This window comes from Candoia aspera, chromosome 6, assembly GCF_035149785.1.
Source record: "Candoia aspera isolate rCanAsp1 chromosome 6, rCanAsp1.hap2, whole genome shotgun sequence".
NCBI classification, from domain to species: domain Eukaryota; kingdom Metazoa; phylum Chordata; class Lepidosauria; order Squamata; family Boidae; genus Candoia; species Candoia aspera.
In genome coordinates this window covers 30,143,084-30,167,903 of record NC_086158.1, presented here as the reverse complement: position 1 = coordinate 30,167,903, position 24,820 = coordinate 30,143,084, and the positions used below count along the sequence as shown (strand labels likewise).

Here is a 24,820-nt window from a genome sequence, read left to right as displayed (position 1 = left end):
GCCATAATATATTGGATTGTTACAGTATGTCCACAATAAATTTTAATATCATTTCCCTATTTTTCCATTAATCAGCTCTTAATGTTAATATTGCTGTGAGTCACCATTATATGGTTTACTTTAAGTATCTGGATTACCAAATTACTTACTATTTTTGACTAATCGATTATTAATTGGGTTTTTAATATCACAGGGTCTCATATGAAGTTTATAATTAATGTATCAAGTGCTTCGTAGATTGATTCTTTGATGCTAATTGCATGCAAACATTTGACCAGATGCTGAATTCTAGTAGTAATTAATAACATGCAGCTAAAAATGCAAAAAACAATATTTTTAACAAACTAAGCAATTATTTCTGTACTCCATAAACCAGATGTGTATTAAAAAACAGTTTGATAAGCTCTTTAGATTAAAAATCTATTTTTATTCATTGATATCTGTATGTGAACAACCTTAATGCTCAATTCTGTATTTTGGGAAATACTAAAAACAAAATTTTATAGATACAATCTCATCTATAACCAGAAAGTCATTCATGGAAACAATAGTTTGCTCCATTGTCTGTCAGTAAACCTTCTGGAACTAATTAGAATAAATCAAGCAGGAACTAATAAAAAAGTAACACACATTATTTTATTTTATTTGTGAAAAAAAGATGGACCTATTATAGAATTCTGCCTTAAAATTTCACAGAACTATTCGGAATTATTTTGAGAAATATTCATTTTCAGTTTGGTTTTTCCATTTCCTAGGAGATTTCCTTCTCAGGTAAAGGTACAAAGCACATGGATCTACAAACAATTTTCTCTGATGAGTTCCTTGAGGGAAGAGAGATTGCTGCTTTTAATTTTTTAAATTATTATTATTATTATTCTATTTATCAAATTTGTCACCACCCATCTCCTCCCACCGGAGGGACTCTGGGCGGATAGACTGAATATCATCCACATATTTAATAATAATTTCATTTTCCAGACAACCCTTGTCTTAATAGACCTGAAATATGAATCATCTTTTTAACCCTGATTAAGCAGCAGTTTGATTGTATTTTGTAGAAGTTTACTTTGTCAATGGTCAGTTATCAATTATCAACACATAATTATGTAATATGTTAAATTGGTGAATTTCATGATATGTCATGTTTAGCCTCAAAGTGGACTTCTTACCTTTTTCTTGCAATGCTCCCATATTCAACATGAATATATACAGAAATAATTTTAGAAATTTCATAAGTAGATGTTCATAATACTAGAACCAGAATCATCCAATGAAGGTTATACATTGTTATCAGCTATTAGCTGCACATCCCAGGGAGGGAGGGAGGGAGGAAAAATAGAGAGGATAGAAAGGTATACACAAATGCTATTTATAATCATAATCTTATTCACCAAAAAATGTGAACTCCTGTGCTTTTAAAAATAAAAACTGGGGAGTGGCATTTGTTTAATTGGGTTGTCTCTTCATTTTCTGAATATTTATTTAGTAGTCCATAATTGTAGAAGAGTTGAGAAACCTTGATTTAGAGAAAGCATATGATAAAGTGAATAGATCTGAATTATGTTTTGCATGAATGTGGGGTTGAAGTTTAGCTGCTGAGTGCAATAAGAATAGCATATGCTGGAAGTGAAACATGTGTATGTATTCTATTTCTTGCCCCCCCCCTTTTTTTTCTTTGTTTTGCTTTTTCTGTCACTTTTTACTTAATTAATGAAAATGGTGTCAGATATTCAACATATTCATAACACCACTGCTGCGTGAGCTGCATTGGATGCTAGTGTGTTGCTGGGTGCAATTCAAGGTGCTGGTTGTCACCTTTAAAGCCTTTCATGATTTAGGACCGGGTTACCTGAGGGACCGTCTTCTCCCAGTTGTTTCTTCCCATCCAATTTGGTCCAGCAGGTTGGGTGTGTTATGGATCCCATCAGTCAAAGAATGTTGGCTGGTGGGGACTAGAAGACGTGCCTTCTCTGCCATAGCCCCTGCCCTCTGGAACATTCTCCCTTCAGCAGCTAGGATGACCCCGACCCTGTTGGCTTTTGTAAGGCCTTGAAGACCTGCTTATGTGCCCAGGCCTGGGGCCCCAAGTGTGTTAAGGGCCCTGTTTCCTGGCTATATTGATATCTGTGGAGATAATTTTACTCAGCAACCATTTATTTATGTATGTATTGATTGATTGGTTGATTGATTTAGCTGTATTTACTATAACTATTACCAATCGAAGCAAATATTTGTAGCTCAGGGTTGAACTGTGGAGTCCTTGGTGCTCTCTGAGCCTTGTTATTTTCTTGCAGACATTGCCAGACTAGGCAACATCTTCAGTGCAAAGAGGTAGTGGCCTTGCTCTCAGTTTATATACCGTGGCTTGCCCTGCTTGTATTGGTAGGGGTGTTGTTCTTTCCTTGGGAGTTCTTTGATTGGGCTGTTGTTTGCTGCTTGGTTGATTACCTGAGTTAATAGTTCCTTGATTAGGGTGTATTGTGCTGTTTGATTGTTCATCTGGTGTTAATCCTAGTGTTGATTTTTGTTGATCTGGGTGTTGATATCTGGGTGTTAATATAACTGTTTTATGTTTTTATGATTATTCACCGCCCAGAGTCACTTGCTGAGATCGGCAGCTATAGAAATTAAATAATAAAATTAAAAAATTAAAAAATAGAAATTATGAAGGAAAAAAACCCAGACGTCTATAACAGTAAATGAAATGCTTAGTAAAGTTTCAGCATTGAACAGGGAATAAGACAAGGATGTGTGATATCTCTCTGGCTGTTTATTGTATTTATGGATAAATGGATTGATTGATTGATTAATTATGTGCCATCAACTCATTTTCAACTCTTAGTGACCACATGGATAGATTTTCTCCATGACGATCTGTCCCTAACCTGGTCTTTCAGGTCTTCCAATAGTGCATTCATTGCCACTATAACTGAGTCCATCCACCTTGCTGCTGGTCATCATCTCTTTCCTTCCACCTTTCCCAGCATTAGAGCTGGGAGCTAGATCTTCACATAATGTGTCCGAAGTAGGATAATTTCAGCCTGGCCATTTGTGCCTCGAGTGAGAACCCTGGGTTGATTTGTTCAATGATCCATCGGTTTGTTTTCTTGGCTGTCCATGGTATTCTCTGGAGTCTTCTCCAACACCAAAGTTCAAAAGCATCAATAATCTTCCTATCCTGCTTCTTCAAAGTCCAGCTTTTACTTCTATAGAGTGTCACTGGGAATACCATGGCTTACATGATTCTGATCTTTGTAGGTATAGACACATCACAGCATTTGAATATCGTTTTTAAGGCCTTCATGGTTGCTCTACCAAGTGCTTGTCTCTGGCATATTCCTTTACTCTTGATGGTTGATCCTAAAAGGCAGAAGCTATCCACCACTCTGATAACTTCATTATCAGTTCTAAGGTTGGTGGTTGTATCTGTTATCATTAGTTTGGTCTTCTTTATATTTTAGTCAGTCAAACTTTATTTCGGTAAAACACCAGTAGGTTTCTTTATATTTAATTTTAGTCCCATTTTTTTACCATGCTCCTTGCCTTTTATTACTGGAGCTTGTAGGTCCTTTGCATTTTCAGCTATCAGGGTTGTACAAGAGATATTTATGATTATATTATTGTGGACCTGAATCTACTGGATGTTTGTTTTGTATGCAGATGAAGCCTAAGAACCCAGACAATTTACAGCAAATATTAGATAAATAATATGATGTGCAAGAAGTCTGGATCTGAACATTAATGTATCTAAGACCAAGGTAGCTATGTTTGACTGGAAAATTGAATGAACGGCTACCAGTTATACATAAATGACAAAATACTAGAGCAAGTACATGAATTTGTATACCTTGGTTGAAGTTTACTAAAAATCAGAAAATGGATGGACAAATTAAAACACACCAAATGCTGATACAAGGGTAGTGGATGGTAGGTATTATGTTTTGAGGAATGACTATTTGTTGAAAGAAGTGGACATTTATTTATTTATTTATTTATTTATTTTATAGATTTATATGGCCGCCCAACTCACAAAGTGTGACTCTGGGCGGCATACAACATAAACACACAATCATCATCATCATCATGAAACAAATAAATACAAAAGCTAAAATATAAAATAGCAACCAAGTATGGAACAAACAAACCTCAGAGGGAGACTCCCACTCAACTGACCCCTAATGCCTGGGTGAAGAGCCAGTCTTAAGGCTTTCCGAAAGGCAATGAGAGCTGGGGCCTGTTGTATATCAGAGGGGAAATCATTCCAGAGAGTAAGGACAACCACAGAAAAGGCACACTTCCTAGATCCTGTAAGATGACAAGACTTAAAAGAAGAAGCCTGGACCATGCCCTCCTTGTGGGAGCATGTGGGATGGGCAGATGTTCTTGGGAGAAAGCGGTCCCTCAAGTAACCTGGTCCTATGTCATGTAGGACTTTAAGGGTAACCACCAGCACCTTGAGTCTGATCCAGAAGCCTATGAGAATGTGTCAGGAAAACATAAAAGTAAATTGAATATAGTGGGAAAGGGGTTATTTAAAAGTTTATATGGCAATACACAAAGCAATAGGGTCAAGAATAAATGTGTGCTGAACTGAATGTAGTTTGAATGAAAAAGTAAATTGTAGAACAGAAGTATATTGAAAGGGTTTGGTCATGTAGGAAGAGAGTTGTTAGGAGTTGGGCAGCATATAAATTTAATAAGTTATCATTATTATTATGTATGCAGATCAAATTGCAAAACAAATATAGGAAGAAAGAGTCAGTGCTCATAAGGAAGGGAAAGAGAATTTTAAAGAACAAATGGCAAAGGAACAGTATGTGAAAATGGGGGGAGGACAATTTACACGAATGGTAAGGTATAGAGAGGCATAATTAATAGCATTGGTGTAAACTAGTCTTTTCTCTCATTCATCTCCTGCCTTTAGGCTTACTACTTGTTACTCTGAGTACTCAGAAAATACTTTTTCTCTTTTACTCTCTTTTTATGGGCATATATCTATGTAAGAATTAGGGACTGAAATATAGTTGCTACCTGCTTGACTGGTTTATCTTCTGGCAGGAGCTTGTTTTTCCTCATTCTGGGATAAGTGCTAATTAAAAGGAAAGCTGTTGTGGTTGCAAAGACTTACCCCTATCTGATGAAGTAAGAAGGAGAATTTTAATAACAGATACTAATATTAACCAATGTTTCAGTGGATAATAAAAGCTGTGTATCTATTATTTCTTGCATGGATTTGTTTTAATATCTTCAGCAATGTTTTTAAAATTTTCCTGTTGATGAAGTTTTATGTAAGTTGGCTGGCTGGTAGCAGTCAGAAAAACAAGACAGCAATGGATTTGTTCCAAGTTCCTATTATTTCCTATGGTCAGCACATTAAAAACATTTTAAGTTTTGCTATGTCAGAATATGGAATACCTGAGCTACTTCAATTTTTGTTCTATGAAAACATAGCCAACACAATGTTTCAAGTGAAGTTTTTGTTTTATTCTCACACCTATGTAGGTTTTGTATCTCCCTTCTTCCTCATATATTTGAGATATATCTAACTGATTCACATGTAAGGTTTATAACATCTTCAGAAAACCCTCTGCACGTTGATATCTTCTCTGAACAGCTCTTGAATGTCAACCACGCAATTTCTACATGGTGCAGTGGCAGCACACAGTTGATTTTAACAACTAGCAAGACCTTACAAGCTATGCCTTAACTGCGATTGTACCCTAAAAGACATGCTACATCCACAATGGATAATAGAGGAGAACTGGTAATTATAGTTCTATGCATGCATTTGTAAGCTCTGCTATGGCTGATACCTGTTTTTTGAGCAACTTCAGAATTTTGTAGAACATAAAGTAGCTCTAGAAACAGAGCAGCACATTTGAGCCTCTAGAATTCATTACCATAGGATGTATGTGATAGGCACTATCACCTACCATCACAGGATGTAGTGATAGCTACTAATGTTGGATGGGTTTTAAAGGGGGTTGGACACATTCATGAAGAACAGATCTGTCAAAGCCATTAGTCTATGTGGGAGATAACAAGGGCATGAGTGACTGTTCAAAGGGCCTCCCGATCCAGGAAACGGTGCAACTGGTGCATAGCACGAAGCTGCGCAAAGGCTTTCCTGGTCATGGCTGCTACCTGCTCTTTGAGCAGGAGCCATGAGTCCAGGAGACCCCCAGATTATGCACCGGGTCTGTCTGGGGCAGTGCAAACCCATCCAGAACCAAAGATGACAAAGTCCCGGATATGGAAGAGCCATTAACCCACAGCCACTCCGTTTTACCAGGGTTCAGCTGATGCCTGTTGTTCCCCATCCAGACTCCTACAGCCCCCAAGCAATGAGAGAGGGCAGTCACAGCATCACTTACTTCACCCAGGATGGAGATGTATAATTTGGTATCATCAGCATATTGATGATTCCTCACCCCGTGGTGAAGGATGATCTCACCCAGTGGTTTCATGTAGATGTTGAAAAGGAGTGGAGAGAGAACCAAACCCTGCAACACCCTATAAAGGAGGGGCCAAGGGTCAGATCTCTCGCTCCCTATCACCACCAACTGGGACCAGCCCTGGAGGAAGGAGGTGAACCAGTGCAAGACCACACTGCCCACCCCCAACTCCCTGAGTCAACCCAAAAGGATACCATGGTTGATGGTATCGAAATCCACTGAAAGGTCAAGAAGAGCAAGGATGGATACACTGCCCCCATCCCGCTCCTGCCAGAGATCATCCATAAGTGTGACCAATGCCATTTCTATCCATAACCAGGCCTGAAACCTGACTGAAAGGGGTCTAGATAATCTGTTTCCTCCAGGATCCTCTGGAGCTGCAAAGCCACCACTTTCTCAACCACTTTCCCCAAAAAGAGGAGGTGGGATACTGGACGAAAATTATCCAGAACAGTAGGGTCCAGTGATGGTTTCTTGAGGAGAGGGTGTAAATAATATTAGCATATGGGCATGTTCATATGAAACAGCATCATAAAATATGGTGGACAACTACATAAACGTAAGTACTTTGAATTACAATCTAGAAATAATTCAGAAGCCGCAAGCAGGAATGCTTCACTATCAATTCTATGTGCCTCCAAAATTCATTACAATGGTACTCTTTTAAATTGTCTTTTATGTTAACTATAGAATCTGATTCATTGTCAAAGCAATTATTGCATAGGCCAGCTTAGAGGTTACCCTGGAATGGATGGCTGGAGCTCAGATACCTTTGGTTAGAAAAGTCATAGTTGTTCCACTAACTGAAGCTCAGAAAAGGCATTCTGTCACTTGTATTCCCAGTTTTTTTTTAAATAGGTCTGTGAGTAAAGAAACAAAAAACACTTGTGATTCTTGCTTTTAGAGAAATAGTGTTGCATTCAGTAAGAATGAAAATTATGAACCTGAAGAGAGAAAACACCCATCATTAGTCCATCTTATCTGGACTGAACTTAAGTTGATGCATTGCTCCCATCAACTCATCATGAGCCCAGGCACTAGGAAATATATATATTTTATAAAATCTGCATTTTAGAAGCTTCAGGGGACAGGTGCCAAAGAAACCCTTTAATAATATTTACCTTATATTCATCTCCCGTAGCACCTTTCATCCCTGTTGTCATGAGTATTAGTTTTTGCAAGCAAATTAGCAACACTGTAACAAATAAGTGTATTGCAAACTTAAACTGATTCATTTCAGTGCCATCTCTGAAATGGTTTTAAGTTTTAACTGCATTTTATTGTAAACGGCCCAGAGTCCCCTTGAGGGGGAGATGGGTGGTGAATAAATTTATAAATAAATATAAATAAAATCTTCTTGCCAGTAGATATGGAAAGTGCACGTTCTTGTGTCTGGCAAGAGACTTTGGTTAAGATTAGATTGTTCGTTGTTTGACAATATAGGATACAACCATAGTTACATCCAAAAGTTTGTACAGTATTTTGCATTACAGCAGTTGTAAATGTGCATAAGATCAGATTCTCAGATTCTACACAATTTGAAGTGTTTGCATTCTTGGTAATGTCACATACCAAATATCAGCATTTCTATCATCTGTAATTTAAAAGTAATATATTTTGAAGGTGTATAGGTATATAAATGGATAAAGTTGAAAAAAGTAGAAATATCAAAATAACTTCAATAAGTTTCTGACATGTTTATGATGACATTTAATAATAATATAACTAAATATATGGTTGTAATAAATATTACAGGTCAATAAGGGCCTTTTTAAAAAATCTGAATGCATCCTGTCAATAAACTGAATATAAAAGCAGATTCACATTAAAACTTTTGGTATTTCTGTCTTCCCTATACTTATTAAGGTCTTATTTACCAGATTAAAGCAGACAATTTTGATTGGTTCTTTATGTAATGTTTGGCTAATGTTGATTAAAATATTAATGTAGCCAGGTAGCACTGTAAGACACAAGTATATATAATAACCAGTGCTGCAATTTAAGACATCCTGATTTGACAATAAGCTCCACTGAATGAAGTAGTAAAACTATATAATAGTGTAAATTACATATGGAAGTTGCTTTCTTCAGTGCAGTATTCCACAGGCCAATGAGAATAGCAGAACTACTTTGCATTCCAGTGCATGATCCACACATTATTTTGAACCTATTTCTATGGCACATCTTCTCTGTCTGTCTTTAAGAAATACTCTTATTTCTGATGCTGTATCATCATAATTGTTTTACTCTATGTTCTATAATAAAGTGCTTGATGCACCTTCATCATCCACCTGGAAGCCAGGAAAGATAAAATCTTAAGCAACGAAGTATTATTTGTTGTATTATTATTATTGTTGTTGTTATTATTATTTGTTGTATTTTCACATTATTTCCTATGTAACAAAGTATATTGCTTTTCAAAATACAACTAGTGTCCATACAATTGATTCTTTGTAGGGAATTTTTAAGCACCAATTTCCTAATCAGCACATGAAAAGCCACTTTTGAAATTGAACTTCCCAAAAATATTTTATCAGCATTTGAAGTCTGTTGGTCAAAGAAAAAAGAAATTAAAGAATGAATTGGACAATCACAGTCCTACAACATGTGTCAAATAGCTGCTGGAATCTGGGCCTCCAGAGCATTCACTGTGAAATTATATGAATTGTTCTCTTTTTTTATACAGGCACCTGCATAGGTTGCACAATTAACTGTGTGCGTGTATGGAAAATAATAATGTTTATGGTCATATTACAGACTTAATGCCAAAGTACTCAATCACATATTACCCAATCATTACCACTGAATCGCAAATTACCCAATCATTTTAGCTTTATGGAAACCCAGCCCATGTGGCTACTTTATAGTTTTGTGTGTTATGTGAACCTGCAAAACTAGATTGAGTAAATCACTAATTAACTATGGGTAAGTGTGATGTGCAAACATAACGAAGCTCTTTGTGCAAGATCATCTAAGATTACTACATTCCCAAATATTTATTAATGTTCATCCTGAATTATTTTGTATAACTGTTAATGTTCTGAGTGTCTGTCCCACTTAATTGCAGGGTCTGCTTTTTGCATGGGCTTGTCTTGTTCTTGCAGTGAAGCTTATCAATACATGATACAATGGTTGGGAGGATGTTCAGTCAGCTTGTCAAATACAGCCTGATGCTGATTAGGGCTGAGAGAAGTGACTGGCCCAAAATCATCTGTGCCTAAGGGAAGACTAGAACCTGGGTCTCCCTACTCCTAGTCCAGCTCCTTAACCACTGCACCAGCTAATTGTTTTGTCTAAATAATTTCTCTAAATACTTGTCAATATTCTCCATTCATAGGTAATTTTCAGGTGGTGGAAAATTTCTCTTCGGAGTGAATACCGTGAAGCAAAACCTGGAGAACTCAAAGAATCTCATGAAGATTTCTTGGATGATCCCTCCCTCCAAAGTAGAATACTGCGAATGTAGTCTTAGCTCAAAGAATATACTAGTCTTTCTTTGAAGAAAATGCATGTTTGAAGAAAATGTGATAAGTCCTATTTTTAATAATTATATATAAAACTAAGCTTTTCAGTGATGGAACATCATCTTATTTTCATGACAAAACGTGAAGGCATAATATAGTGCTAATAATCTGACCTTTTCTTTTTAAAAAGTGTTAAAATTTGAGGTTAAATATCCATTATTTGTGGCACAGGGAATAACCTTATAGATTCCTATTCAGCCATTTTGAATATGTAAACTCCAATTTATGTGAAATGCATTAATAATATTCACTAACATGTGAAGGAACAAATTCTAGTTTTGAAAAGTTCCAGTGTTCTTCAAGATTCTTATTTACTGATGGTGACATTTCCCTTATGTTACTTTCTTTAGGAAACTTAATGAAATATAGTATATTCTTGAAATGGAAGTAGAATTTGTAGTGCTCTATCCTGCTTTGGATTTGATTCCAAAAAGTTGCTTTAGTGTGTGCTGGGTGCAATCATAGCACCCATCTGCAACTCTTTGAAGCAGTCACATCTTTTCCAAGAATTGCAATCCCAAGAAAAACCTCAGCTGTTTGAGCTGCAGTCATCATACCCCCACATACTCCAAAGCCATTTTTTGGAATGAAAGCAGGTGTGCTGCATGTTCCTCATAATTTATTTCCCTCCAAAATATGAATTTATATTCCCCATAGTACTACATTTGAAATGTGTTACATCTTATTTATTTACAGTTGGTAAAAACATGCATAAAATTTAGATAAATGACAGTATTCAGATTTGTCTCAGAAAGTTTAGAAGACCTGTTACTCAAGAAGCTAGATAAGTGCTGTGGTGTTTTTTTTTCCAACCAAGAATTAAATAATAGGAGGAAAATACTGATTTTATTCATTTTATTTATCCATTTATGAGCTTTGTGTGGTTGTCAACCCAAATAACTGTGATCCTGGGCAGCATACAGTAAGCAAGCAACAAAATAAACATGAGCATAAACAATTACACTATAATAATATGAATTCATATAATACTATGAGTACAAACAATATATATTTCAAGACTATGCCCTCAAAAAGTGCCATATGCAAAGAAGAGAAGTATACACCCCAAATCATTCTACACTGCATGCAGAACATAGAGTTCAGTATTCTAATTTTAAAGAATATTATATGAAAAATACATATGAACAAATATGTAGCCATTTTCTTGATTTTGGACAAGGTCAGGTCTCTGTTAGTCATATCCCATTCATACCCCAATAATCATATCAGTGTGGATTGCATAATAAAGAGTGTGTTGTTTCACTGGATGAGTTGTATTGAAAAGTTGATTATGAGAGGCAAAAATAAACTTTTCAAACTCAGGCAACAATATTGGAAATTCTGCAGGCCTTATATTTATACAAGGATGTAGTGACAGAATTCAGTGAACAGCATCAAGGCCTTTATTATGTTTTTTTCCCAAGACAGGCAGATACTACAGTAACTACAACTGGATTAAAATAAAAGAAGATGGACAGATATTCTGAAGGGCTAGTCCCCAAAAGATGGTAGCTAGGCAAATACAGCATTAGTCATTTTTATGCAATCCTTCCTCAGTTCCATTATAAAGTTGGGAGGCATTCTTATAGCAAAATGCTTATGAAATAAACATTTTAAATAGTGAGAAACTGATGATGGTTTTTAAATGTTTGTAATGGCAAATGAACATCACACCATAAAAAACAATCAAGTGTAATAATACCAATAATGCTGTTCCAATTTATACAGGATATTGGCATACTATTTAAAATAATTTTTTACTAGATATGACTGATTTTGTGAAAATGCATGATTCTGTACACATCAGCACTTCCATATTCTCTCTGTGTTTGTGTGTGTGTGCGTTCATGCAGGCACATGCTTCAAACTTGAGTCCATTCTGTACTGTCAATAAGAAAATATTTAAATACAGGTTGTATCCATCCTCTGACAATGAGGCTATTTTGTCAGAAGTACTTTGTTGGGATGATTCCATTAGTAGAAAGACAATACAACAATAGAATCCAACTCTATGTTGTATCTTATTATAGCTTATTGAAATGGAATTCATCTGTGTGGCAACTTCATGTTTCCTACCAAATGTGTAAATACAATATCAGTTATTTTTGCATAGTAATGATCATCTTGGAAAGTGTAATAATGAAAACAAATGGAGTGCATTACACTGTAATCCTAATCCTCTGGGGCAATGTTATGAGGGAATTAAGATGGGGTAAAAATATCCCTTTACTGAGAGAAAGAAATTCCACAGGGGGAGATAACCTTAGTCCCACAGGCTCCCAGAAAGCTGTGTAGGCATAGATTTATGAACAGCATTCCTACTAGCGGTACATCCTGAAAATCATCCACAAGGATCTAAAGCGTCTTTACCAGTTCAGGTATCTTCAGGATTGGGTTCATCAATGATTCTGGTCTAATACCATTAGACAGAGCAAGCTTAAGTCAGCTTGAGGCTTGTTGGCACTACTAACCTTTGTTGGATGCTACCCCATATGCTTTATGTATCTGAATAGTTTCCTACAGGAAATCATTCAGGTTCTTTGGGGATTTTCTAATTGAACTGGCAAGTAGTTTATCCACATACCTGGTCAGTCTCTGGAACTCAGAGGTGGGCCCGAAATGCAATTGCCTCCAAACAGCTTCTCCCTGCCTGTCAACCCCAGGAAATTCCTTTGTTCATTAAGGAGCTCGGTAGTATAAAACAGTTGAAGAGAAACCTGGACCATCAGTGGTGGAAAACAAGGAGTGACTAAGACTGAACACAAGTACAAACTCAGGTTTGGATCTACAGTATGGCAATAAGGGCAGTGAAGAAACAATACTCTGCACTTACTGCATTATGAAATACCATCAAGCACAGAGCTTTCCAAATTGTGTGTCACGACACATTAGTGTGTCGGCTGCAGTGTGTAGGTGTGTCGTGAGGTCGAGGGATCATACAGGTACTGCGCATGTGCAGTATGGATAATCGGGTAGAAACAGCTGATTCTGCATGACTTCCAGTGATGCAGCCGCACCTGCAGTGTGTTAGTGTGTCACCAACATAAAAAGTTTGGAAGGCTCTGATCTAGCAGCTCTGTTTAATGTGATATGCACCCTGTTGAGAGTGGGCAAGCATCAAGATATCACTACAAGCCACTGTGACTTTTTGCTAGATAGTTTGCTGACATTTGCTCAGATACCCTGTGGGCAGAATTGGATGAGATGTCCTGGGTGATATCTTTCAAAGTCATCTAGATTTTTTTGAGCATGTAGTCTCCAAGAAAATGGACAAGGTTCCCTGCAGGATGAGCTTTGCCACTCACACTTCCTTGTGACCTGCAGGACTATTTCCTCCACATAGAATCCAGCTATCTTGAATGTGCAAGCTGAGCTGAAGAATCTCATTCCCCTGTGTGAAGTTAGAAAGGAGGGGTCTAAAAACAGGCTTTCTCAATAGCCATCCTAGCTGTATAGAGGAGCTTGCCCGCTGAAGTCAGATTGGCCCCCTCCCTTTTAATCTTTCAGAAATCGATTAAGACACTGCCCTTCCACTGAGCTTTGAGGGCATAGGAAGCAATAATGTTGGGGCTGTCATCTCATGCTTGGATTTTAGTTGTAATTTTATTGCTTTTTTGTGCACTGTTTTAATTGATAGCTAATTCATTTATGTAATTGTAAGCCATCCAGATACTTTACAAATTTTAGTAAATAAATAAATTGGTGGAATAAAAGTAAAGTAACCACTGATTCTACCCCCATCCCACCCCATCATTTATTAATAATAATGCTACCTCTGAGCTATAAGCCATTGATACCTCTTATCACCCATGCAGCTTTTTCAGTCTTGAGCTTGTTTCAAATAATTGCACTGGGTCAGGTTTAATTAATTCTAATTAATACATACAGTATGACATTCAGTGCTCTTCCCATTTATTTTTTGTTATAACACTGGTTCATGGTTCCCGTTCTTTCAGTTCTAAGAGTATTAATAGCACTCTCAAGATTAACATATTATCCTGGCTACAGATTTTCTCCATTTTACATAGTATTATGGCCATATGCAACAGCAAAATATAAATTAATGCTAGCCAAATATGCCTTTCATACAAAGATTCACTCATATTCTGTGTAAAATATACAGCGTGTGTGTGTGTGTGTGTGTAATTTCTTCATGTTCTCTTTAACACCTAACTGAATAATGCAAGCTAGTATATTTAAGCATTAGAAACAGATTTTAAAACTTTTACAGATTTGGGAGGTGTGGGATCTGCTGGCCAAAAAAAAAGTATTCCCATATTCTATGCTAAAAGAAATAGCCAAATAATGCTTTTTTCTCTGTCTCAGTAGCTACTGCCTTCTTTGTAAATGTTTATGGATAAAATTGAATTTTGAAATAAAAGTGGTAGAAAAATGCTCAAATATTCAGTGTAAAGCACTTGAAAATTCTAAAGTGCTTTACAGTAAATATGCCAAGTGTCATAAATATCATTTTATTGTGCATATTGCAATCAATACTATTTAAACAGATTTGCAATTTCTAGTTATTTAATATATATCTGTTACAGAGTGACCTGTATGTAAATTACTTACATTTATCTATTAAATCAATGCTGAGCAGTTTTAGTTACAGAGCCCCATGTAACCACAATTGCTAAAAACTATCAGCATAGTTTCTTGTTATTTGAGCAGAAAACAAAAACAAAAACAAAAATTTAAGCTTTATAGTTTTAACATAGTTAAAAAAAAAATCATCCCAAAACTTTCCGTTCCACCCAAAACAACAGAAAAAAACCACCTTTGTTTTACTCCCAGGTACTGAGATCAGCTCACGAAGACTGCCCATCTCTACATTAAGTATGCTTTTACAGCCAAAGCATTCTTCATTATCCTGCATCCTGTCACCTTCATTTTCATTATTCTCACCATCCTGTAATTTCAGGGGAATATATATATGTTTAGGGAATAAGTACATGAACAGGCAGTTATTTATTCTCCACAGCTATAGTCCTGATGCTGACTAAACTGTAAGACATCAGATTCTGTACATGTCACTCTGTCTCAGCCCAACTGACCTCACAGCGTGGTTGTTGTGGGGAAAAATAGGAGGAGGAAGGAGCACTAGGTATGTTTACTGCCGTGAGTTATTTATAAAAATAATAAAGGTGGGATTTAAAAAAAAAATTAAATTCACTTGCTGTTATTGCACATATTGCACAAATATGGAAAGGAAAACTCCTCAGTCCATTGAATTACAGTCAGCAGGAAACTGTCCTTGTGCTGCTGTAAGAATGGGTCATCTTTATTATCAAATGTGAACCTGTAGGATTAAAAGAAAGTTAATGGTCAGTAGGGGTGTGCAACACATTTGAAATGTCTCCCCTTGAAGCATTAGAACAGGCATGTCCTCAGGAAGACTAGGCATGGCTGCTCCAAAGGCTTTTCACAGTTTTCTGAATGCACCTCTGCTTTGCCTTCATTTTTTGCTTTTGCTTTGGCTTGCTGGCAGCCCAATGGAAGCATTGTCTCTGCATGCAGACACATACAAAAACAACCAGGGAAGGACTTTGGACCCAGCCTTTCAACGGATAAGGCTGCTGTAATGCTTTAAGGAAAGGTGCTTCACTTGTGCAGTGCAGATTACAAGATGTCCTTTTCAAATGCTTTGTACAGCTCTAGGAATAAATAGGAAAGAAGTATAGCTGTCGTTATATGGTGGCTTTCCCTAGCTTGCTGAAAAATCTGGGATTTTTCATCCCAGTTCATTTAAGGATGAGGTTGGGGAAGTCTGTTAAAGCACTGATTCTCAAAGGAGGTCAACAGCTCAAATGTCAGTGAGCTTTCAGCAATGAAAATATGAAGGATTCCATAAGTGCTGTCTAAATTATACGGTAGTAAAGGTAAAGGTAAAGGTTTCCCTTGACATTAAGTCCAGTCGTGTCCGACTCTAGGGGGCGGTGCTCATCTCCGTTTCAAAGCCGAAGAGCCAGCGTTTGTCCATAGACACTTCCGTGGTCATGTGGCTGAACGGAATGCCGTTACCTGCCCACCAAAGCAGTACCTATTAATCTACTCACATTTGCATATTTTTGAACTGCTAGGTTGGCAGGAGCTGGGACTAGCAATGGGAGCTCACCCTGTCACGCAGATTCAAACCGCCAACCTTCTGATTGGCAAGCTCAGCAGCTCAGCGGTTTAACCCACAGCGCCACCGCGTCCCAAAATTATACAGTAGTTCAAACAATAAACCTGTCTGTTAATATCAGTTGGTCCTATCTAAGTTTCTCTGACTTAGTTGTATTTGCTAAAATTGCAGTTCAAATAGCCATTGTGTTTGGAGGAAGTACTCTGGAACATATCTTCAATTTGTGCCGAGGTAATTTTGATTTCCTGGTGCGACTGCCTGATACACTGCTTCTGTACATCATGTCTTATTTGGATCTCGAAGACATCGCAAGACTTTCTCAAGTATCACACAGATTTAAAACGGTAAAAATGAACTTGGAATGTGTTAGCTTTTAGTTCTGTTTCTGCATAAATACTACATTTCTAAAGGTTTATGGTACCTTGATTTCTTCAGTCAAGTATCTTTAAAATCTTATGTTAAGTCTTATGTCAAATCGCTAAGCTAATTGTGGGGTGCTGTCCTCTGTACATGTGTATGTGTATAATATCAAGTTTTCATCATATTGATATAATATCAATAATATATTTTGGAAGATCTAATATATATATTATTCAGCAGTGGATGGGCCATAATGTGGATATCCGTACTATTGTACTCAAAGTCTATCCATTAAACTGACTTCGTGTTTGGTTAGTACTTTGATGAAAGACCAGCAGGAAATGCCAGGGCTGTAGGCTAGACTGGGAAGTTAAAAAGCATCCTGGAAGAGGAAATGGCAAACCACTTCTATAGGAATCACTAGGATTCAACTGTGATTCAAAGGAGACTTTTTAATTTGGATTGCATACTTCAGTGACTTCTTCCTCCCTATGTTATATACATCCACCTGGCTTGACAAATTTAACTGTATCAAGCTGTCACGAAATACTACTATGAATAATATATTGTACATCTGCATTTCATCTGGCAAATTAACCAGGGATGTTTCACATCCCTCACTATTCTCTTATGATAATAAAGTATATTGCAGTTTCTACTGTCTCTAAATTTTAAAATCATTAAACAACATGCCAGTAGAGGGAGCTTAAACCTAACACAAAATAGAAATTAATATGGTGTTGCATTTTCTAAGAGTTTAATTTTGATTTTTTTTTAGTAAGTATACTAAAATAGTAAATATTTTATAATACTGACAAAGGTTCAAGAGAAAAAGTTAGTTTTACAAAGTCGTCCTATATTGATCTATTAAGTAATAAGTACCATTGAATCTTAATAAGGTTTATCCCCAGGTAAATGGATATAGGATTTATCAGGATTTCAAATCTTATTTATTATCATTATTATTTGATACACATAAGAGGATCAGATCAACTACGGTATGTACTTTCAGAGCGTTGCAGCTCCTTTTTGTGACATAAAGAGAAATTTGATAAAGTATTTTTTTTCCAACATGTAATCTAATACTAATTTAAACAAGGGCAATTTGAAAAAGTTATCCAATCTGTGACATAAACAAGAATAGTTACTTAAATTGAACTTCCCATTCTGCCTTTATTTACCATACAAAAATATATGCTTATGCTTGATGATCCAATTAAAGTAGAACAATTTACATTCAATTAAATTGATGGATGTTTTATATTATAATTTCTTATAGCATATGTTACTTTAATTATACATACTTTTGAACTTCAATCAAGAATTTGATCAATTCTTGACTCTTGGCTAATTAAACTTCAACCACTTATGATGAAAACTTGATTTAACTATACATAAGGTAAAGGTAAAGGTTTCCCTTGACGTAAAGTCCAGTCGAATCCGACTCTAGGGGGCGGTGCTCATCTCCGTTTCTAAGCCTTGGAGCCGGCGTTGTCATAGACACTTCCGGGTCATGTCCTGATATTTCTTTTCATTTTTGTTTAATAACCACATTAAGAGTTTTCATCAAAATACAGTTCCATTATAACGTTACTGCTGACTTGTGCATACCATCTTATTTTACCTTCCTCATTTGGAAACATGGTTTTGACTGATACTGACAAAGTATCAGAAAGACTAGTTTCCAATATGAGATCCAAGATTACTTCCCTCCTGTCTCTCATTGGCTAAGGAAAACTGTTACTTCACATTAGGAACCTCTCTTTGTTTCATAGTTGTTTTGATCCTAGCCAACATTTGAGCTTTGGTGTTGAGCAGTTTTTTAACTTCAGTTTCCTGCCACCCATTCTTTTTTTTTTTTCAATTTCCCTTCTACATGCAGATTCTACCCTCAAGCTTCAGCATCTCATCCTATAATTATGCTGATCCATTCCCACCTGTCTTGTACTTTCCACCCTCTTGTATTTGTTTCCTACCTTTTTTTTTTTTCATCAAACTGGTTTTTCCTGCTTTATCTCTAGAATCTGAATCCTTTTGCTAATGGCAGCTGGCAACTCTCATAGGCATAGTATCTTGGTCACAGTTGGCCCAAACCCAAATTTAGGTGTGAGGAATTTGTGACTGCTATTGAACCACATCCCCATCATTCCTGACCATTGCCCATACTAGATGGGATGAGAATCTAGCAATATATGGAGGGCCACATATTTCTGCTCTTGTCTAATTCCTGGTTTTCTCTGTAAGAGTAGCCCAGCTCATCCAGTTGCTAGTGATTTTATTATTTTTATTATTACCATAAAAATCTTACAGTCAGGAGGAGTCTGGTAACACCTTTTCCAGCTAACAAATTTTATTAACACTTTTGTGAGCTGCAACTTCATCAGATTCCAGTTAGCTTCCAGTACAGTTTAAGGTGCTGGTTATTACCTATAAAGCCGTGCATGACATAGGGCCTAACTTTCTAAAGGACTTTAATTTAGGAAAACCTATCTCCCATAAGGTCTGCTCATCCTGTGTGTTCTAACAAGGTTGGCTTGCTTTGGGTCCCTTTAGTTAAGCATTGTTACTTCATGGGGCCCAGAAGGTGGACCCTCTCTGTCACAGGAATCATATCCCCATATTTCCCTTTGGAATCATATCCCCTTGGAGATCCACATGGCTCCCATCTTCCCTGTCTTTTTGCACTTTTTATAAACTTGGCATTTCCCACAAGCCTTGGGTTAGATGGATGGGCAGGTTCCATGAATTACTGCATGAGCAATATGAATAGAGGGTATTTTTGCTTCCTGGATGGTCATTATTTTACTGATGTGGTGGTTTTGTACTGTGTTATTGTTTTCATTTTTTAAAGCCACCCAGAATGAGGCAGCCTACAAATTCAATAAATAAATATAAAAAATCAATTTATAGCAATGGAAGATACAGCATATTTCAGTCTTTTAGTTCCCCACATGTTACGTGAACCTGGAACAACTGCCATTTGCAATTTCCAGAAACCTGAATTTGAAACCAGCTATTAACTCTTGTTTCAGATATTATTTTCTGCTCAGTGGAAATGGCAGTTGTTCCAGGTTTGCACAATATAAACCTTAGGTAAATGCTGGACTTTGATTAAAGACTACCATGAGTGGAAGGCAAGATGATGGTGTGCAAAGTGACTTAGTATGTCATGTAATCATGGTCTATTTTAAAACCAGACCTATTAAGTTCTCCTTGAAGCATATTTTATCATCTTCTGTCAATTCTTGCATAACATTGTATAGATTTGGGATTCACTGTTTTCCAAAATTAAGGTGTTTCCTTCCTAAATAGTAATTGGGGTGAGATAGCCTTGTCAGCTGCACATATGAAGATTTTCTCCTGGTTCTGATTCTTGCCTTCTGAGCTGATGAAATTAACAAGGCACAAGGAAATTCTGGAACATTTCCCTACTTCTGATGAAATGTTCCAGACACCCATCCATCTGTTCTTCATGTCTTCATTGCATGACCTGCTGCAAAGAGATGAACATTTGTTTGGTATAGAGTAATCTGTTATTTAAAAAAAAAAAAGCTGATATGACATGCTTTCTCTAAGTCTTATCAGTTTTGAGAGAAAAAAAGAAATGGAGGATACCTGTACAGTGATAACAGATCTTCATTATGGACCATTATCTAATGTAAGCAGAATTAAACCTCCCATGTTAACTAGGGTAGAATAAATGACCTTGATTGGAAAAAGCATATTTATTTCACTTTTTAAAATATTAATTATCCTAAAGATATTAAGGGGTATATAAAAGATGTGAAAATACTGAAGTGGGCAGTTTCACTACAGTAATAAAATGGATGGTGTAATACCTGAAATAAAGGACAATTCCTAAGCAGTGTTTGAATTGCTTTTAAAATGCAGATTTGATACTCAATTAAGATGATACTAGGTATTATAAATTATGGATAAGGGCATTATTATGCAATTGTCTATTCATTTTTGGAAAAACTGTTGCAAATACTGGAACTCAAACCACCCAGTGAAATCAGATCCCAATATCCATTTGCTTGTAATAGGATACACCTATTTTTATCTGCTCAGTGTTTAAATTGTGAATGCTTTTTATTTCTTTTACAAATAGTTATGCGACTCTGACAAACTATGGGAAATGATTGTGCAAGATTTATTGGGCACGGTTACTCCAGAAATGAAGTCACTGGCACAAGAAATTGGGTGGAAGCAGTTCTTCTTTACTAACAAGCTTCAACTGCAATTACAACTCCGAAGAAGGAGAGCTAAGTCAACTATTTCATCAGGAAGTCTGTCTGATTAGATGTGTTTTTCCTAATTGATAGAACATTTTGAAAAGTGTTTCGTGTGTGCGTGTGTGTGTGTGTGTGTAAGCTGAATGTCTTGTTTAGCTTTTTAGAAAAAGAAATCTGCAAGATTTGAATAAATATAGAAACTGCCTTAAAATATGCTATTAGAGATGTCTGAGAAAATCTTTGTTATATTATTCCACATATTTTCATTTAATAACATTTCATTTAAATTACATTTTGTTCTTCCTTTATTTTCAGTACATTTGTTTATATTATACACATTTTACTGTCTTTTGATGTCCTTTTTACTTTATTAGGACTTTATTTTGGTGGCCAGCAGGTGGCAGCCACCTTTTATTTTCCATCACTTTGTTATCAGCAGTGGCTACAAATATGTATGTACTCTATGTATACATAGAGAAACCTACTAGCTGTTGCTGTTCTTTTCCTACAATGGCCTGAAATGACACACTATCCATTGCATTCTCTGGAAATGAAATGAGAACTTCCAGGAGATGGCAGCTGTAATCAACTGCTAATATCAAGGAAAGTTAAACATCCCCCATCTTCTAAATTAGTGTCAAATAGTAAGAATGGAATAATGAAAACTCATTCGGTTCTATCTTTTTTTTAATCAAATTACTAAAATTTCTGTCCCACAATTTAATTGACAGAGCAATATTTCTTTCTCATACTTTAGTTCTAAGATCACCTTAACATCAGAAAATCTATCCCTAAAAAAAAAAAGAATTAGAGGGAGGAGTTTTATATCCTATGCCTGTGGAACAATTTCTCCTTATGAACATTTCTACAAAGTCTAAGTAGCAGTGAATTTACCAAGAAGTGTGTTTGCCAAGCAAGAGTATTAACTTCCTGGCATATGACAGTCATACTATGAGTTACAAATTGCCAGCATACTGAATCTTCTGTTCTTTCATAAATGTATAAAAAATATGTAACGCCATCCTGTAGTGTTAAAATGCTGATTCACCCCGAATGGCTCAAAAATAAGAATATTCTGTAATGGTTTTGTTTGATATTCTATTAAAATGGACAAGAGAACCAGATCAACAAGAGAAAATACAGTTTTATCAGAAGGAACATTATCAACAGAATAACCTTTTCTTTAGAATACTGCCACATATTTTACCACATATTGAATGATAAGGCAGTATTGTTCAAAAGGGGCCTGACTATTTACACTATAATGGATCTTTTTGATACCTAACATAATTTTCTAGAAAATGTTTTGTAAAGATAGGAACATTATCCTTTTAATAGGAAAATATTGATTCTACTTTTTAAAGATAAGAAGACAGCAAGATGATCTGGAACAATGCAAGTATGACCATTTTCTACTTTAACTTAGCAGTATATACTTCAAAGCACATTATGCCTAAATTTTTCCTGTTGACATGGGGTGCTTGGTGTTATAATTTTAAAATAATTATACTTTTAAGACTAGGATAATCTATAACAAACAAATGTGTGTGGGGGGTTTTCCAGTGTCTTTATTTGTTCTCCATCCCATTAATTATATGTGCCAATATTCAGTAGATTTGCTGTTGATATGTCTGTCCTTTAATAAAATATCCCATTTGGAAGTTATGCCTTTTCTAAGTATCTGACTTTACGTTTGGTAGAAGAATGGTTCACCTTTTTAATATAAATATCTAGATATACTTAAAATCCTTATGCACAAAATTAAATGACACTGTGTAACATAGTTTAATGTTCAGTTATATAAAAACTTATGCAATGTGTAATAGTTTTTCTTGAATGAAAATAAAATTCTTTTTATAGATTAATTCGTAAACAATTTCTATACAAAGGGTTTTGTTTCTTTTAGTTCTATTTTGAAACAAATCCTTACAAACCATGCCTTGTATTGAAAACTAGTATTATTACATTTCAATTTGCTTATTATTGTCTACAAATAAACCTGTCAGTTACATGAATATAAGCACCTATTATAGTTCAGCTACCAAAGTGCACCTCTTCTCTAGTACTAATACTAACAGCCAACTCTGACAAACTCCAGAATGTCACTGGAGTCAGGAGTCTGGTGATGCTGCTGTGAGTGCTTGAAGCAATTACAATACTTCTGATGCTTGAGATGAATCCCCATGAATTTCCTCTTCCAAATACTAGAGATAAGCCTAGGAAGCAATTACTATACCTGAAGCTGTATCACAGAATGTTTCATGGCTAATAAGCAATGTCATTTTCATACTTAACTAGGTGTGGGACTTTCTGGTAGTCAGCTGTTGGTTTTCAAAAAAAACATTAGATTGAGAACTGCTGCAGTTCTTATATGTATTCCTGGTCTAAAATTGAATGAGTTTGCTAATGGAAGTTACAAATAGAATGAGTTATCGTAATATAAAATGTAAGAGGGGCAACTTCTGTTGATGGAAGAGTGATTTTTTTTTTCATTTCTTCCCTCCAACCTCTGTCCTGGAAAGTCCCATAGACATGCAGATTAGATTTTAAAGGCATTCATGGGGGAAGAGAGGACAAGACAGTCTCACTGTAGAAGGCTTATTGGAAGTCTAATGAAGATGTTGGATTCAATTCTTTATTGGGTTTGCATACTGTTAAACTATGGTATATTGAATAAATTACAACTGTGTTCACATATTCTAACACAAAAGATATAGTTTATGGTTTATAGTTGATTTGGGCAGCACTTTGGATTTGAAGGCAAAAAGGTGCTTTGGAGCACCAAGAGTGTGAAGGTCCCACCTACTGTAGGTCCAGCTTCTTTTTTTTCTGGGATCACATGGCAGCTTCAGAGGCCAGCCATGTAAACCTGAAAAAAGATGCAACTGCTTTAAGGCATTACTGGCAATTGCTACATTCGTGTCCCTGGGTGCTCAAAAGCACATATTTTCCTTCAAATCCAAAGCACTGCATAGACCTAGTTAATAAACCACACTGGTCAGGTACAAACAGCATGCTAAGCTGAAAACAAATAAACCATATTGCTGCTGGTCTGAACTGAGATATTGTATTTGTAAATAGTGACAGTGGGTTGGTACAGACAAATGGTATAAACAAAAAATAAAGGAAACCTGAGATCTAAAGTAAAAATCCAATGTCCATCCAAAACCCAAATTGCAGGGTACCTTTTGGGTAAAATGCAGAATACTCTCTAAATTGGTCTGAGTTGGAATTGATGCTAATAGGCAAAGATTTGTTTATTAACACACATACTCTCTCTCTCAGTCTCTCACACAAACACACACACAATGAATGTATTAACAATTTAGGTATTCTTATTCCAAGTGATATTTCCCAAGTACATTAAATATCAATAATGAGGCACCTAAAGAGGTTTCTTTGGATATTGATAGAGGGGAGTCTTTAAGCATATATTTCAGGGTAGTGTAAACACTCTTAAAATGAGCATGAACTGTGAGCCGCAATTTAAATTCAAAGGGTTTGGCAGGCCTTGGTACTATGAAACACGGTGAAAGAATAGATCTGAGGCTGAAGGGGGTTCTGAGGAAACACAGTAGCCCAAATTATCCAAAGCAGGTAGATTTGATCAGTCAGGGAGAGTGTTCCCCTTCCCACTCTCTGTGTCCTACAGGGAAGTTGCTGTAGGGAAGTGTCCTAACAACAGGAAGGATGCAAAGTTCTGGTGGTGAGAGGGAGGCTATAGTTTACACAGTATTCTGGGTTGTGAGATGAAGTACTATTAGTCTGCTTGTTCTTTGAGCTAAAAATAGAGGAGATATGAAAGATACATTGAGGAGGGGAAAAGCCACCTGACTTGGTTCTGAGTGCACCTTTAGGAAATCTGTAATTGTCCCAGATTCTTGCGATCAGTCTGGCCTCTTACTCTATTTTGTTCCTTCCAGAAAGGCCTCTATTATGGCAAAAACTCTTTATTAAAACTTCATAATTCCTCTCAGCTGGCAAAAGTTGTCCAGACAAAAATATGTAAGGAAACAGGTTGCCTGAAAACTCCAGCACAGATTGTAAAAGCATTGCCTCCAGAGTAAAATCTGAGGCAACACTTTGAATAACAAAGGGAAGGAGGGATTTCGGTTGCAGAAA

The 24,820-nt window shown here is 36.2% G+C and overlaps 1 protein-coding gene across 1 annotated transcript in view; it reads left to right on the top strand.

Moving 5' to 3' along the window:
* The window catches only part of FBXO36 (F-box protein 36), a 49,450-nt gene extending 28,684 nt beyond the window's left edge, over positions 1-20,766 (top strand). The window contains exons 2-4 of the mRNA XM_063306667.1: positions 9,793-9,901; positions 16,275-16,447; positions 20,575-20,766. Coding sequence (XP_063162737.1) covers positions 9,793-9,901; positions 16,275-16,447; positions 20,575-20,766 — 474 coding nt within the window. The remainder of the gene's footprint in view (positions 1-9,792; positions 9,902-16,274; positions 16,448-20,574) is intronic.
* Positions 20,767-24,820: the final 4,054 nt, after the last annotated feature.